Source organism: Lethenteron reissneri, chromosome 54, assembly GCF_015708825.2.
Source record: "Lethenteron reissneri isolate LAM-NWPU_2019-01 chromosome 54, ASM1570882v1, whole genome shotgun sequence".
Lineage (NCBI taxonomy): Eukaryota > Metazoa > Chordata > Hyperoartia > Petromyzontiformes > Petromyzontidae > Lethenteron > Lethenteron reissneri.
In genome coordinates this window covers 11,519,896-11,534,787 of record NC_083832.1, presented here as the reverse complement: position 1 = coordinate 11,534,787, position 14,892 = coordinate 11,519,896, and the positions used below count along the sequence as shown (strand labels likewise).

At 50.9% G+C, this 14,892-nt stretch overlaps 2 protein-coding genes across 2 annotated transcripts; both read left to right on the top strand.

Annotated features, from left to right (window-relative positions):
* The first annotated feature begins 62 nt into the window (after window positions 1–62).
* LSM3 (LSM3 homolog, U6 small nuclear RNA and mRNA degradation associated) lies at window positions 63–2,861 on the top strand. Its single transcript, XM_061574121.1, has 4 exons — window positions 63–157; window positions 1,050–1,160; window positions 1,994–2,089; window positions 2,235–2,861. Exons 1-4 carry the CDS (start codon window positions 137–139, stop codon window positions 2,313–2,315), a joined length of 309 nt encoding a protein of 102 aa, XP_061430105.1. The 5' UTR covers window positions 63–136; the 3' UTR covers window positions 2,316–2,861.
* A 4,539-nt stretch (window positions 2,862–7,400) lies between these two features.
* MUSTN1 (musculoskeletal, embryonic nuclear protein 1) lies at window positions 7,401–14,827 on the top strand. The gene is made up of 3 exons (XM_061574123.1): window positions 7,401–7,565; window positions 8,702–8,831; window positions 13,297–14,827. Exons 1-3 carry the CDS (start codon window positions 7,557–7,559, stop codon window positions 13,392–13,394), a joined length of 237 nt encoding a protein of 78 aa, XP_061430107.1. The 5' UTR covers window positions 7,401–7,556; the 3' UTR covers window positions 13,395–14,827.
* The last annotated feature ends 65 nt before the right edge of the window (window positions 14,828–14,892 follow it).

The window sequence follows — 14,892 nt, the reverse complement described above, 5'->3', positions numbered from 1 at the left end:
GCCATGCACGGGGGGGCGGGGCCATCGAGGAGGGGGCGTGGTCGCACAGAAGTGGGCGGGCCATGAACAAGGAGGCGGAGTCACCGGGTCGTGGGTCAAAGGGCGTCACGCCGCGGTCACGTGGCTCGGCGGGAAGATGGCGGACGACGTGGAGGCGGTGAGCGGAGAGTGGCACGCAGAGCGGCGGGAAACGGAGAGACGCAGAGAGAGAGAGGCACACAGAGGCAGAGAGAGAGAGACGCAGAGAGAGAGGCACAGAGAGAGAGGCAGAGAGAGAGAGGCTCAGAGAGAGAGAGGCAGAGGGAGAGAGGCAGAGGGAGAGAGGCAGAGGGAGAGAGGCAGAGAGAGTGAAGGAGCGTGCGGTGGGGAGTGTGAGAGAGGCAGAGAGAGTGAAGGAGCGTGCGGTGGGGAGAGAGTACAGGGCCGAAGAGCAGCGATGGGGAACCTAACGCACGCGGGCAGAGCCGTCCCTAGAATACAGCGGATCCGGGCGACTGCCCCGGGCCCCGCGCTTTGGGGCGGCCACATCGCGATCTGCCCCGGGCCCCGCACCCTACGGGCGGCCCCGCACGCGGGACACACGCGACCCCGCGTGGCGGCTTTGGCTCCGTGTTGTGGGGCAGGGGGAGACCGGAGAAGCCGGTGATTGAGCCCCAGCTCGGCACTGCTGCTGTGTAACACACGAGGGGGTGACACTCGGAACTTCCATCTCCTGGCTCGCACCTCACTGCAGCCCCACGCCTGCAACCCAGCCGACAGATCTACAGAGCAGACCGGAGAGACAAGGACATCGTATACCAGAGGGGGGAGAGTACAGATGTAATAACCCAGTTCGCCCGTGCAATCGAGGCAAATGTTTTAATGTGTCTGGGTTTATTTGCTCTCTTGGTTAAATAAAATATGCAACAACATACCGTAGCAAAGAAGCAGGGGAGAGAGTGCAGGTGTGGAGAGACGGTACAGCAGAGGGGAGAGAGTTCCCTCAGCGCCACCGGTGGCCCATGTAGTAACATTGCGCGTGACCCCCCCCTGCCCCCGCATCCCCACAGCCCCAAACGGGAAACACGGTGGAGGAGCCTCTGGATCTCATCCGCCTGAGTCTGGACGAGCGAATCTACGTGAAGATGCGTAACGAGCGGGAGCTGCGCGGCCGCCTCCACGTGCGTCGACTCGTTCGTTCCCCGCACAAGATCCCGCCCGCTCTCGCGCCTGCGTCTCGCCGCGTTCTCAGAGCTGCTGCTGATGCTCGTCGTAATGGCAATTACTTACACGTTAGCAGAGCCGCGCTGAAGTCTCAAGACTTTTTCAGGAGGGGCTCTTCAAATTTTTCGCAGGAGCGAGCAATGATTCGTTGTTTCCCAATTCAGTTATTTTGCGAGGTTTTTCATATTTGCACAATGACGCCAGTGGCGTCACGGGATCTCTCACGGCTGCTTTGAGGCAGAAGATGCGGAGTATTGTATGATTAATATACCCCTCGGTATTAACTAGAGCCGTCTGCCAGATTCAAGCGGCGAAGCTCTGCAACAAGCGGTGTGGTGCCACTACTGGGCCGTGTCAACATCCCTCAATGAGGAAACCCACGCATATGAGAGCATAACACTTGAAGCTCAGTTAAATATATTCCCCTGATAGGCTCAGTAAATGCTACTGGGTATCTATGAAAAAGAGCTTTATAGCTAGCTCATCCTATTCCTCCAGTATAAATAAATGATTCTGAAATGTTTGTTTGTGGGCTGAGCTCATTGGTGTACTGTCATCTCCAGCCAACCTCACAGCCTCAACCCCGGGCATGCCTCCTCCAGTGGTCATCCATTCAGATCCGAACCTGTGTCAGGCCTGCTGGTCTTATACCTGACAAGATCGGTAACATTCACGGCCGTTTGGTCACGTGCTTTTCCGCGGGGAGAGCGAGAGCGTCCCCCTCCATCATGATGTAGAAGTGGAGTAAGCTCTTAATGGCAAGCCGTTTTTGTGCGCTCGTGCCTCGCAGGCCTACGACCAGCACTTGAACATGATCCTGGGCGACGTAGAGGAGACGGTGACGACCGTGGAGATTGACGAAGAGACCTACGAGGAGATTTACAAGGTAGAGACGCGACAGTGCAGTGCCCGAGCATTGGCGGCACCGGTGTGACCTCGTAATTTGATCCCTGTCTCATTTTGACCCCGGGTGGGGGGGGGAGGGATCCTGTCCGTTCGCTCACCACGTTCTGTCGCGTTTACCCTCGCAGTCCACCAAGCGGAACATCCCGATGCTGTTCGTGCGAGGCGACGGGGTCATTCTGGTGGCGCCGCCCCTGCGTGTCGGCTGACGAGGGCAGCTGAGGGCAGGACAGGAAATGGTCACGGTGGTGGCAACACCAACGCTATGCATCGGCAACAAGTTTTCCTGGTCTGTGGCTGGAAATGTTAAAGTCGTGCCTAATGCCACGGAATTCCAGCCATCGACGTCATCACATCGAGACGGGCGATCGTTTTTTTTTATTTTCATTCGTTGTGGAGCGAGTGTCTGTTGAACGCTTGTTTTTTTATTTAAAAAAAAATGTTCATGAAAAAGCAAATAAAAGAGGACTGTGCAGCTATGGGATTTACCATCGTTGTAAACGTTATTTTTACATGGTTTCAATCCCACAAAATCCCAAGCTGACATCACCGTTTCAGTTAAGTTTATTTTGTTTATAACCAGGTGAGCACCTGAGACCAAGGATGAGTCTCGTGTCCAAGTGTGGCTTGGGTCATTGTCTGACGGTGGGCACTGTTGAGACGTTCTTTTTTTTACTGATTTCATTTTTTACAGATTTCATTTTTTACAATGACATCGTTGGGAATGTATTGAAAAATAAAAGCAACGCAACGCATTTTTAAACATTTTATAATGGAATAATTATTGTTTGCGAACTTAATTTACACCACGCACACACCTTCTTCAGCCGCAAGGTATGAAGCCTGCAGGTGGCGCTATGTAATTGGCCTGCCACCACATTCCTACGGTTGTCTAGTATTGGGCACACAAGGCCAGCAGTGGATAGACCATGGCACGTGAGGATGTGGCCCAGTCTCGCTCTGACAAGGCCCTCCAGGTCAGGATATGCTCCCATGGTCTGTTGTTACAATCCTTTTGTCAATCCACTGCGAGATGATTTCCCTCCACACCATACCGGTCATGAGGGTTATTTGACCATTGAACCTGACCGAGTTCGATACCCACTCACAACCAATAACAGTGGCGAATACTTCAACCGGTGCTGGGCCTCCCCTAGGTCGACTGAGACTTGAACGAAAGCCAGGTGCGATGTCTCAACGTCACCACTGGGGAGATGTCGGCTTTCATTGGCCCTTGCTAACAGCACTTGCCTCACCAGCCTGTTCAAGACTATACGGGTGATCTTGGTCTTTGTCCGTCGGCATTCTTGCACCGCCTGAGCTCACGTCCATCACCGACTGGGCCACTGATCAAAGTTTCCCGTGTGTGTGGGCAAGGCGGTTTGCGTCCAGAGGTCAGGAGATCAAAGCTCTTGTCTTCACCGACTGCTGCCACTGTTGGTGCAGCTGCCTGTGGGATGATGGGTGATGATGAGTGATCCTGACGATGATGAGCGTTTATGGTCGCCAATGTTCGTTACATAACAATCAGCGCTACCAATTACAAAATCATAATGTTAACCGTGACTATCATAATTGAAAACTGAACACGTTCGTCAATAATGCTGTGACCTACACAGGAAAAAGATAACGTTTCGTGCATAGAAGAAGGTCCATTGACATTTTTAAATGTTAGCAATTAAAGGGAGCCTATTATACATTTTTATTTTAAGGCCACTTATAAACGAATGTGCTGAGTTGTATTGTTGACTGTGCTTGTGCACGACTGCCAACACAGCAGCAGCATCACCAATTATCTTAAAGATTGGATCGACCACTGGATCGCAAGTCGATCGCGCTAACCATTATAGCACGGTAGTTGCGATGAATGCAGTACTAAGCACAGTAAGTTCGCGCTCAACGCGTTTCTCACACAACGCGTTTCCTTAAAACGTGGCTCTTCCCGTTATAACGCGGTTTGTCTGAGTGGTCGACGACGAACTACTTTCTTGATCTGTGTGGCCGAGCGGAATGATACATACATTGCTGTGACAGTAACGCGGCTACGTACCCTCCGTTCTGCAATCTCAGTGCGTGGTGTGTGTACTTGTGCATCCTTTCTCGCCAAACTTAATCGTTACATTATGCTGAAATCGGTTTCGCTTAACGCGTTTTTCGCCACGTTAAGCGAGGATTTGCCGTACAATAAAGTTCAAATGATGACACCGCCGATTTGAGGGCCAAGACTGGTGGACATTTTCACAATTGTGGCGAGCTGATGATGCTCGCTGCGACTGCCAGCGAAACGTCCCCGGACCAATTTGTCAAACGGCGTCGTGAGATCGCTCCCACACACCACCCACAGTGGTGCCGCTACTGCAGCGGTCACACATTGGCCGCGTTTGTTTCTCACCTGACAATTGCGACACACATTTCACTGACGTGGCAGCGATCTGAGCAACCCCCCCCCCCCCCCCCCAAAAAAAAATAAACATTTAAATAAGTTCTGGGTGCTTCAAAAAAAATGTTAACACTTACATGGGACTATCTTTTTAATGGGAAAAAAACGTATAATAATACACTATGACATGATGACAAATTTATGTAAATAGTTTTTAAAAGTTAAAGAGTTGTCCACTTGTTCACCATCGTTGTCAACGCGTGCCTGGAATCTGCTCCATCAGCGCACATTTCTTGTGGCGTTGTTGCATATTCTCAGAAGTGTGAACACATTTCTGTGAAGCACCCTGTATAATTATTAGCAGTGCCGGATTAAGCTAGAGCGGGGCCTGTAGCATATGTTTGAAAGGGCCTCCAAATAAACAATAAAAACACATTTTTGTTACTTGAATAGTGAAGTAATTGTATGTTTTCATTCGCTATACAGCCAGATAATACGACAAATCGCTAACCTTAGACACCCAGTCGTTCATAGAAGTTGAAGGCGGTATAGTACTATAGTAATAGAGCAAGTGCAGAATCACTGAACCGGAGTTGATAGCTTGACATCATTTAGCGCGGGGCCCTTGAAAGTGAGGGGCCCGTGGCAACATGTGCAGCTACTTTTGTTCCTGTGATCATTCGGCACTGATTATATTATTAGTCAGGCGAACTACTGTCGATAGTAATGCTTTATAAACGTAGGAAGTGCGTACACCAGCTCGCCGGCTGTGGTCAGCATGTCAAAGTGGATGCATGACTGCACTGTGTGCTCCTTGGTTCCATATATAGAGAGAGGCATGGGAGCGAGTGGGCTGACCGGGCCTGTGATGTCAGTTTCACGGCCGAGACGTCTTCGCCACCTCCTTAAAGAAAGGAAACTTGTTGACTCGGGGAGTCAATGAAGCCCCCTGTCACGTACCCGCAATGACGAGCGCGGTGAAGTATGGTCAAATAGCTCGCCCCGCGCCTCGAACGGTGTTGGGGGGGGGGGACCGCTCATCCAGCAGTGGGTTCGCAACAGAGGGTGTGCGTGTGTGTACACGTGTTTGTACACACGTGTACAAACACGTGTGTCTCACCAAGGCCGTAGCCATGGAGTCAACATTGGGGGGGGACCAAATCTTCCAGGGTTGCTGGGGGTCCCCCCCCCAGAATTATTTTAAATTTGAAAACGAATTTCCTGCCTAAAATATAAAAAATTCACTAACACATAGGATGGACTTTTTTTACAATAATGTCTAATAGTGTATTGTATTACATTGCCCTGTTTTTTTCTTTTTTTACCTTTTCTTGTTTCATCGTAAGTAACGGCAGAGATTAGGGATTAATAAAGTACAACCGTAACCACAATCATATAAACAGAAAGCTATTTTATAGCGATATATTTGGGGGGGACATTTAGAGTATATTATATTATAACTACGAGAGAACGTGAGAATGAAATTGTTGTCGTCTGAGCGTCTGCGCATGAATGGAGGAGGGCAGTGCGAGTGAGCGGTGAGCCAGAGGAAGATGAATCTCCATTCGCTGACAGATATTTGTATCACGAAATTAGCGGACGGAAAATAAATTCCATAAAGTGCAGGAATAGAAATCTCGGGGAAAACAACTGCGTCACAGGTTAAATCGAACATTGCACAAACACAAATGAATGGTGAATATTAATAATATATCCCCGGGTCGTCCTGATGACGACCGCTTGTGTTGCGATCGAAACGTCGTAGTTTTTTGTTATTTTCTGTGAACACGTCTCCGTGACTTTACCGAAAGACCCAAAGAATAATGTATTCCCTGCGGTGCGTATCAAACATCAGCACTGGGGAGACAAAGGCGGCCGGGCGTGGTGCTGGCCGACCCCAATAGGTGCTCGCTGACAGCACTTGCCCCTTCAGCCTGTGACAGACTACACGGGGGATCTCTGCCTTTAGTTCTCTTCCACGTGGCGTATACAGCCACAAAGACAAAGATCCCCCGTGTAGCCTTAACATACCGTGTGGGGCAAGTGCTGTTAGCGAGCACCTATGAAGGACGTCACGGCGCACGAGGGGGTGGGTGGCCAGCACCACGCCCGCCCGGCCGCCTTTGTCTCCCTGGTGGCGTTGTTTACACACCGCACCAATTACTCATTCGAGGCTAAGTAGACCTAGGGGAGGCCCAGCACCGGCTCAGATATTCACCACCGATGTTGACCGTGAGCGAGAATATAACTCGGGTGGGACCCCAATGGGACACAAACACAAGAAAAGTTGAACGGTCGCCAAGTTAAGGTGGGGGTGGGTGGGGGGTGTTTACCAATCATCGGGCTTGGGCAGCGTGTAATGACGTACGCGATATATTAATATATAGACATCAGCGCAGGAGTCTGGTGGACGTGGTAAGACGCACCGGGGTTAGGCCACGAGAAGTTGGTGGTGAAGCACGGGGGCAGGCGGGAACCCCACTGACAATGAATGAATCACACCAACTACTGCCACCACCAGCAGCCACCACCAACAGCCACCACCACCAGCCACTGCCACCACCACCACCAGCTACTGCCACCACCACCGCCACCACCAGCAGCCACCACCAGCAGCCACCACCACCAGCATCACTGCCACCACCTCCTCCACCACCACCAGCAGCCACTGCCACCACCACCAGCCACCACCACCAGCACCACCACTGCCACCACCACCAGCCACCACCAGCCACTGCCACCACCACCACCATCCTCCCGCTGCCCACATCGCTCCGGCAATGGCTATGAATAGCCAGGCGGGATGGATTAGTTGGCGGGAGGGGGGGAGGGTTATGGTGATAATCAGTCCATTTTCGTCGGTCTCAGTCAGCCACTAAGTTTAGCCTCCCTCTGTAAACAATAAAAAGCCAGTGGCTAGGGGCCCCTTACCTCGGCTACATCTTGAGCGGAGACCCCAGCAGCAGCATCAGCAGCAGCATAGAGCTGAGCGCGAGAGAGAGAGAGAGAGCTGTCTCATCCAGCAGTGGCCGCCGCCCTCGGTTGAAGAAGAGAAGAGCAGAGACCAACCATGCAGCAGGTAGAGAGACCGAGAGAGGCACTGTGTGTGCTTGATTTGTGTGGTGCCGAGATGCAGCGTTGTGTTGTGTTTGTGTGTGAGCGGTGGCGCAGCGAAATACAGTCACCCGAGTTCGATTCCCGCTCACGGTCAACATCAGTAATCGCGATTATATGAACTGGTCCTGGGCTTCCCCTAGGTCGACTCAGCCTCAAACGAGTTCGTGGTGTGAAAAAAAACATTGTCTCTAGGGAGACAAACACTTCGTGTGCCGTTCCGGTCTTCATAGGTGCTCGCTAACAGCACTTGCCCCAACAGTCTGTTAAGGCTATACGGGGGGATCTTTGTATAAATGCACCCAGCCTGGCACAAGTGATGCGGTGACGTCACCGTCAAATGTCAGCTGTTGTAATCTGCAACTCATGAGCATGCGCTTCTAGTGATGTGAATATTTGATGCATAACTGCGGTGTCAACATATCGGTACGATATAAACTATTGTTGTTGTTGTTGTTGTTGAAATAGTTTATGGGAATTTAATGATGATGATGCTGAAAGTGTAATGATGAAGTGCAGTTTGAATGGGAACAACCACAGTCCCATCGGGAGGTCGCGTGCATGCGTGGGGTGAGTAAGTGTGGCTACTCCCACCTCTACCAAGAGTCGCTGGCCAACAGGGAAGAGTAGGCCAAGCCAGAGGATACCACCCTCGAAATAAGGGCGACTCTCTTATTATAGCTGCCTCTGGTGGAGGCCATTACATATTCATTTAGTCGCTTGCCGATCGATATTTGTATTTGACACAACTGACACTTTTCTCTGAATGAATCAGTTGTATTTCCGATCTAGTAAAGCCCGGAGAGCGAAGAAGCTCTTCGGCAGTTAACATCGAAGCATTCCGCAATTACAGATTTGAAAACACAAACTTAATTAAAACAATGTTGAAATAAGAAATTACGTTAAAAAAATATCCACCAGAGCAAATACATTGATGGGGTCTTTTTAAAATTGTTATTAAGTATTATTAATGTTCGGCCCTATATATAAAAAAAAGTTTCAACATTCCAGGAGCGCACTTTGCAAAACGTTCCAGATCTGCCTCTGGCGTGAGCACGCGCACTTGCAGGGCCGCGCCTTCACCCACACCTCGCCCCGCAGGAACCCTCGGTGGTGGTGAAGAAGAAGAAGAGACCCGTGGTGAAGGAGGAGGACCTCCAGGGGGCGAGGAGTCGCCTCGGAAAGAACGCGGAGCCTCGGCAGATGACCTACCGAGTGATGGCCGAGTGCGGTGAGTGGGGGGAACGACGACTTCGCGTCGGCATCGCCGCCACCGGCATCGTCATTAGTCACGGTCCGTCCGCTGCTGGATGAGGTTGCTCTTCCGATGGTCTCGCCGGTGCGTTTGACGTTGACCCCGTGCCGAGCAGGCAGCGGCGTTCGCCCGCTCGTTTGTTGCAGAGGATTGCGGTTCGAGACGCACCCCCCCACCCCCCACGGCCGCCCTGGTTAACACTGCGCCGAGCGTTGATCACCGAAACTATTGCGACTGCCACGCGCCGCCTGCTTCACAGCGGACGTCAAAGATCCTCGGCATGCGCTGCCACGCGTGCCGGCGTCACGGTAGAAAAATTCCCAAATGTTATCAATTACAGTGCAGTACTCACCAATTACTTAATTGATCAGGGGGGGGGGTGGAAGCCACAAAGCAACATCGCCATCGCCCCCCCCCCTCACTTGTGGGCGCTGGTGCGTTCGCCTCGTGCCGAACAGAGACAGCTGCCACCGGGGGCACCCCCTGCGGCAGGGACGCCTCGGGATGATGATGATGATGATGTAACTGCTGCGTGAGAGGCGCGGTGTCAATATTGAGTGGCGATGAAGGCTCCCGGAATACGAGTTGATTTCATCACTCCGTCTCCTGCCTGGTGGGCGTCTTCTCAGGCGGGTTCCTCCGTTTGGCTTTCGGGGAGCATTATTTTGGCAAAATCGTTCTTTTTTTTAATGCTTGTTAAAAAAGCAAAGTTCCACTCAAATGGCGCTATTCGCGTCGTGAATACAAACGTGCTATCATGTTCAAGGCTGCGATAACTCATTCAGTGAACAGGTGCCACTGAGTCAAACCACCGCTGCACCCCAGCCCCACCAACCCCAAACATAGCGCGGTTATTCTGGGTCTGAATACAGCTGCAGCTGTGATTGTGGCCAGACAGACAGACAGCTGTTTCCCATGTCATCCACGTAGTCCTGCCTCTCTGCCCCTCTCCTCCCTGCGTCTCACTCGCAACAATAATACACTCCGTTTTCTCGAGCGCAATTCACACAAAGCATCAAAGTACACTTTGCACAAAGCTCAAGTTGAGTGGGGGAGAACGCCTCTATACGAGGAGGTGAGTTTGATAGGCGAGATTTAGAAAGTGTAACAGACTCAAGATTCTCAAATGGACCGAGGAGGAAAGGAAACTCCACAGTCGCGGAGCCTGGCGGCGACAAAAGCTGTCTACCGTGCAACAAAGTCCGGTCTTTGTAAATCACAACGAGTCGATCAGAATCAGCAGATACACATTTTCGCAGGGGGAATATAAAACGCAAGCATATCAGTGAGATATTTAGGAGCCAGTTCACGCAAGGCCTTAAAAGTGGGAATCCTGAAGTCGATTATGTTACTCTACAGAGAGCCAGCGCATGGAGGAAAGGCTATTGGAGTCGCATGGTCTCGCGATGTCGACCATCGAAGACGATGCACGCCCTCACTGCTTTGCAGATGTTGCGTGGTAGAGGTCGGCTGACGTGTGGTTCAGAAGTCCAAGCGCTGAGCTGGCACCGTTGGGGAACCTACGGCTCGGATCTGAGTTTCAGCCGCAACCACACTGATTAAACCGGGTCCTCAAATGTCGATGGTCTCAGCCCGATCACTCATGACGTACTTCGTCTCTGTGAGTCTACAGGTCTCCATGTAGTTTTATAGGTCTCTATGTGAGTCTATGGGTCTCTATGTGAGTCTATGGGTCTCTATGTGAGTGGTTGGTGACCGGGCTAAGACCATCAAACTCGCAACACTTGAGAACCCGGCTTCGTCACAACTCAGTCTATGCGAGTTTAAAGGGCTCTATGTAAGCCTGCGGGTCTCTCTATATGAGTATATGGATAGCTATGTATTAATATGCGAGTCTATAGGTCTCGGTAGAAGTCATTGATCAGAATCAGAATATGTATTTATTACTGGAGGAGGAATCTGATGAGCTATGAAGCTCTTTTTTACAGATGTCCAGTAGGGGAGGGTGAGAACGTTACAACAACAAATAGTACAAAACACGACAGGAGTGCAAAGTATAGGAAAGGTAAACAAATCAGTAAAACATACAGATACAACAAAACTATTTTTTATTTCACCAGGTAAGGTCCACTTAGCTATTAGCTTCTTTTTTCAGAAGCGTCCTGGCCACAAATGATAGCTCAACAAAGTGGCTTATCACGTGGAGAAGCCGGTTTAATGATATGCAGCCTAAACCTGGATCAAACTTTGGATCTTGTGGATGCCAGCTCAGCAATTTGACCTCCTACCCACCCGTTTAAACAATCAAAATATGGCAACCGATCAAATCCCTCCGAAATGTTATTTTTACCCAGCTATCGTTAAAAGCAAAAAACTCAGTATTTATTTTTATCTGTGGGATTTTGACTTAAAGCTTGTTCCGTGTGGTGTTATTATTTGAAAATGACTCGTAACAAAAAATAAAGCCATCTCCCTTGCGATGTAATTTTAAAAGGGGCTCTGGAAATGCCACGCATGCCGTGTAAACACAAAACCCCCAAAACCCTTCGCCATAATGGGCATGGAAACACACGAAGGAGGGAAAACAAGACACACGGCCACAGTAATAACCACATATGGACTCGGACCCACACAGAGAGAGAGAGAGGGCCCAAACAAGGACTCGGGTACTGGTTCAGAGACGGAATGAATGGAGACAGATTTACGATGCAGACCCCAGATGATACAGGGTGGCCCAAAGTCAGGACACACACACGTAGTTATTATCTAGACCAGTGGATCCCAACTTTTACTGCAGCCTGCACTCCTTTGTTTGTCAATCGTTACTACATGTATCATGTTAATACATACACAGGTGTGATGGAAAAAAAGTAGTTGTAGTTAATTTGTGTTTCAGTGATTCACCTTCTAAAAAATCTGGCCATGTGTCGCACCCCCAGAAAGGCTAAGGACCGCTGGCATAGATTGAAAGCGAATGTCTTTAGCGCTGCTGTTTGTGTTTAGTTTGCTCTTCCCCCACATCTCCGATTAGCACGGTTGGCTATGTACGATGCGAAAGAAGTTCAACATACACGTATTTATTTAAACATTGGCATTAAAACATGTTAATAGTTTCTTCTTTAAGTTCATATTTTATCTCATCTATTATTATTATTACCTATTTTACTCCTTCCTTTTCGGGTGGCATTTAAGCATGGAAAGAGCATTGACTGCATTGAGACGATAGATAATTGGACGAATGTTCAAAGATTACACCTGTAATCTTAAAAACGTCCTAAATTAATTTCAAGAGAATCAATGCGTCACCCATTCAAGTTAATGGGAGACAGTTTGAACATTTGTAAAAAAAAAGGAATAATCCTTTGAGGTTTGTTAAAATAAATATAACCCTGTGTTCTGACTTTTGGGTCTTCCTGTATTTTCCATTAGTGGCTCCGCCCCAGGGTTATTTGTGCTATAAAATGTCTTTGCCTTGCACCCCGGGCCTACCTTGCAAGAGAGGTAATTTGTCTCAAAGGCTTCTCACCCGGTTAAACGTTAGATAGATAAGCGATCTTTATTTAAAACCAAAATACATCGGCACACGAGACGTTTCCTCCACACACTCTCTGTCTCTCTCTCTGTCTCTCTACAGTAAAATAAACATCACAAAGTACTTGTGGCACAACCTAAACAAGCCGCACGGCCTTCAACAGCATTGATTCAAGACGAGAAATACCTCTCATCATCAGCGGAGTCAGGCTCGCTTGAATCAATGCTGGTGAGCTGCCGATCTTACAATCAGATCAACCAGATCAGAGGACATTGATGGATGAGGACGTGGCTCAAAAGCTTTTGGGGGGATGGGGGGGGGGCAGCGATTCACACATTGTGCGCTATGGACCTTGCTGACCCGAGTTCTATTCCGGGCCCGTGGCTAGCGTGAGCGATGAGCGACATCCGAGGCGAGGCAGCGCCTCCCGCCAGGGCGACTCGCACCGCCACTTGAGAAGCGCGTTCACGCGCGCCCCGTCCGCCAAAGGTGCACAGCAAGTCTTCGTCTAACGCGGCGGATGCGTTCCTGAACAGCGCCGCGTCAAGCAAAAAACCCCTTTAGGGAAAATAATTTCTCCATAAGGAATGTAATGATAAAGTTTGGCGACATACGATGTACAACTACGCACACGCACGGAGAGATGGCGGGACAAACAGCTGAGGGCACGCCACCGCGTCGCCGTATCGTTACCGAATCGTGCCGCTCAGCACCCGCGCTATAACGGGGCGCGTTGTTCTGGGTCGTAACGGTTGCGCGAACAGTGTTCTCTCGGGGCAGAACCGCGTTATAGCGACGACGCGGAGTGACGTGAATGCCGCCGCGCGTTCAGCGTAATTGCAAGTTGTGTTCCCATTTAGGGAGAACTCCCCACACGTCCCGCACGTGAGGTGAGCGGCGAGTGATTTCGTTTCCCTGGGCGTCTGTGCTCCCGTTGTCTTTTTTCAGAGAAAGCTGGGATGGCCGCGCCGTCCGTGTTCAGCGGCGCTCGCACAGGCAAGGAGACGGTGTTCACGCCGCCGCCATCCAGCAGCGACAGCCAGTAGGCCCTCCACCTGGCAGCCAGTTGACCCTCCACCTGGCAGCCAGTAGGCCCTCTCCACCCCACAGCCAGTAGGCCCTCCACCCCACAGCCAGTAGGTCCTCCACGTGACAGCCAGTAAGCCCTCCACCTGGCAGCCAGTAGGCCCTCTCCACCCCACAGCCAGTAGGCCCTCCACCCCACAGCCAGTAGGCCCTCCACCCCACATCCAGTAGGCCCTCCACCCCACACCCAGTAGGCCCTCCACCTGGCAGCCAGTAGGCCCTCTCCACCCCACAGCCAGTAGGCCCTCCACCTGGCAGCCAGTAGGCCCTCCACCTGGCAGCCAGTAGGCCCTCCACCTGGCAGCCAGTAGGCCCTCTACCCCACAGCCAGTAGGCCCTCCACCTGGCAGCCAGTAGGCCCTCCACCTGGCAGCCAGTAGGCCCTCCACCTGGCAGCCAGTAGGCCCTCCACGTGACAGTCAGTAAGCCCTCCACCTGGTAGCCAGTAGGTCCTCCACCCCACAACCAGTAGGCCCTCCACCTGGCAGCCAGTAGGCCCTCCACGTGACAGCCAGTAAGCCCTCCACCTGGTAGCCAGTAGGTCCTCCACCCCACAACCAGTAGGCCCTCCACCCCACAGCCAGTAGGTCCTCCACGTGACAGCCAGTAGGCCCTCCACCATCATCGTGCTGTCAAACCCCAAATGGTTTGGTGACTGACCCACTGATGATGTCTGAACGGCGACAGTGTACCCCCCCCCTCCCCCCCTCTGAAGATGAGTGAAGAAGACTGCACTCGTCTTCAGTGTGATGCGAGTTTTAGATTATTGTACTGTACCGCGGTTTTAATTTGTACAATTATATACGGATGGCTACGTCTTAAAATGTTTAACTAGCATTGTAGTTTATGCCGTGTGCGTGTTTTTTTTAAACGAAACCGTAGCGTTTAGTTGCGCGAGACCGGTGATGGAACGCCAGCCAAAGGAGGGATCGCACCATAGAGCGCGACCGCCATGGAGACGGAAGGATGGCAACGTTTTATTGTGAACGCCTTCATCCAGCAGTGGATCGAGCACGGCTCATGATGTTGATAATATAGAGGCCTTCACGCAGCGGGGGATGATAGATCGTGCCTCAACGGTGTTGGGGAGACCACGCAACAGTGGATAGAGCAAGGCTAGTGATGTTGATGATGATGGTGGTAGGTGATGGTGAGTGTTGACAGATTGTGATTATCGCTGGGTAGATTGCACGCTTGTATCGGCGGGGCCCTGCATGTACTGTCGTTGAAACCGATAGGAACTTTTAAGTAGAAACGTCTAAGTAGGAGGTAAATGCAGAATATGTGTGTAGAGGGGAGAGCGGGGCTTGTGGTTCTTACGTTTGAGAAATGTTAGCGGTAAATCGGGAATAAAATGTCAACAACAAAAAATAAGAAAACGATGGAACCCAAACATTGTATGTTTTTTTTCCTTCGGAGCTGTGAGCTTTCAAAGAGCCCGACACAAATACTCGGTGC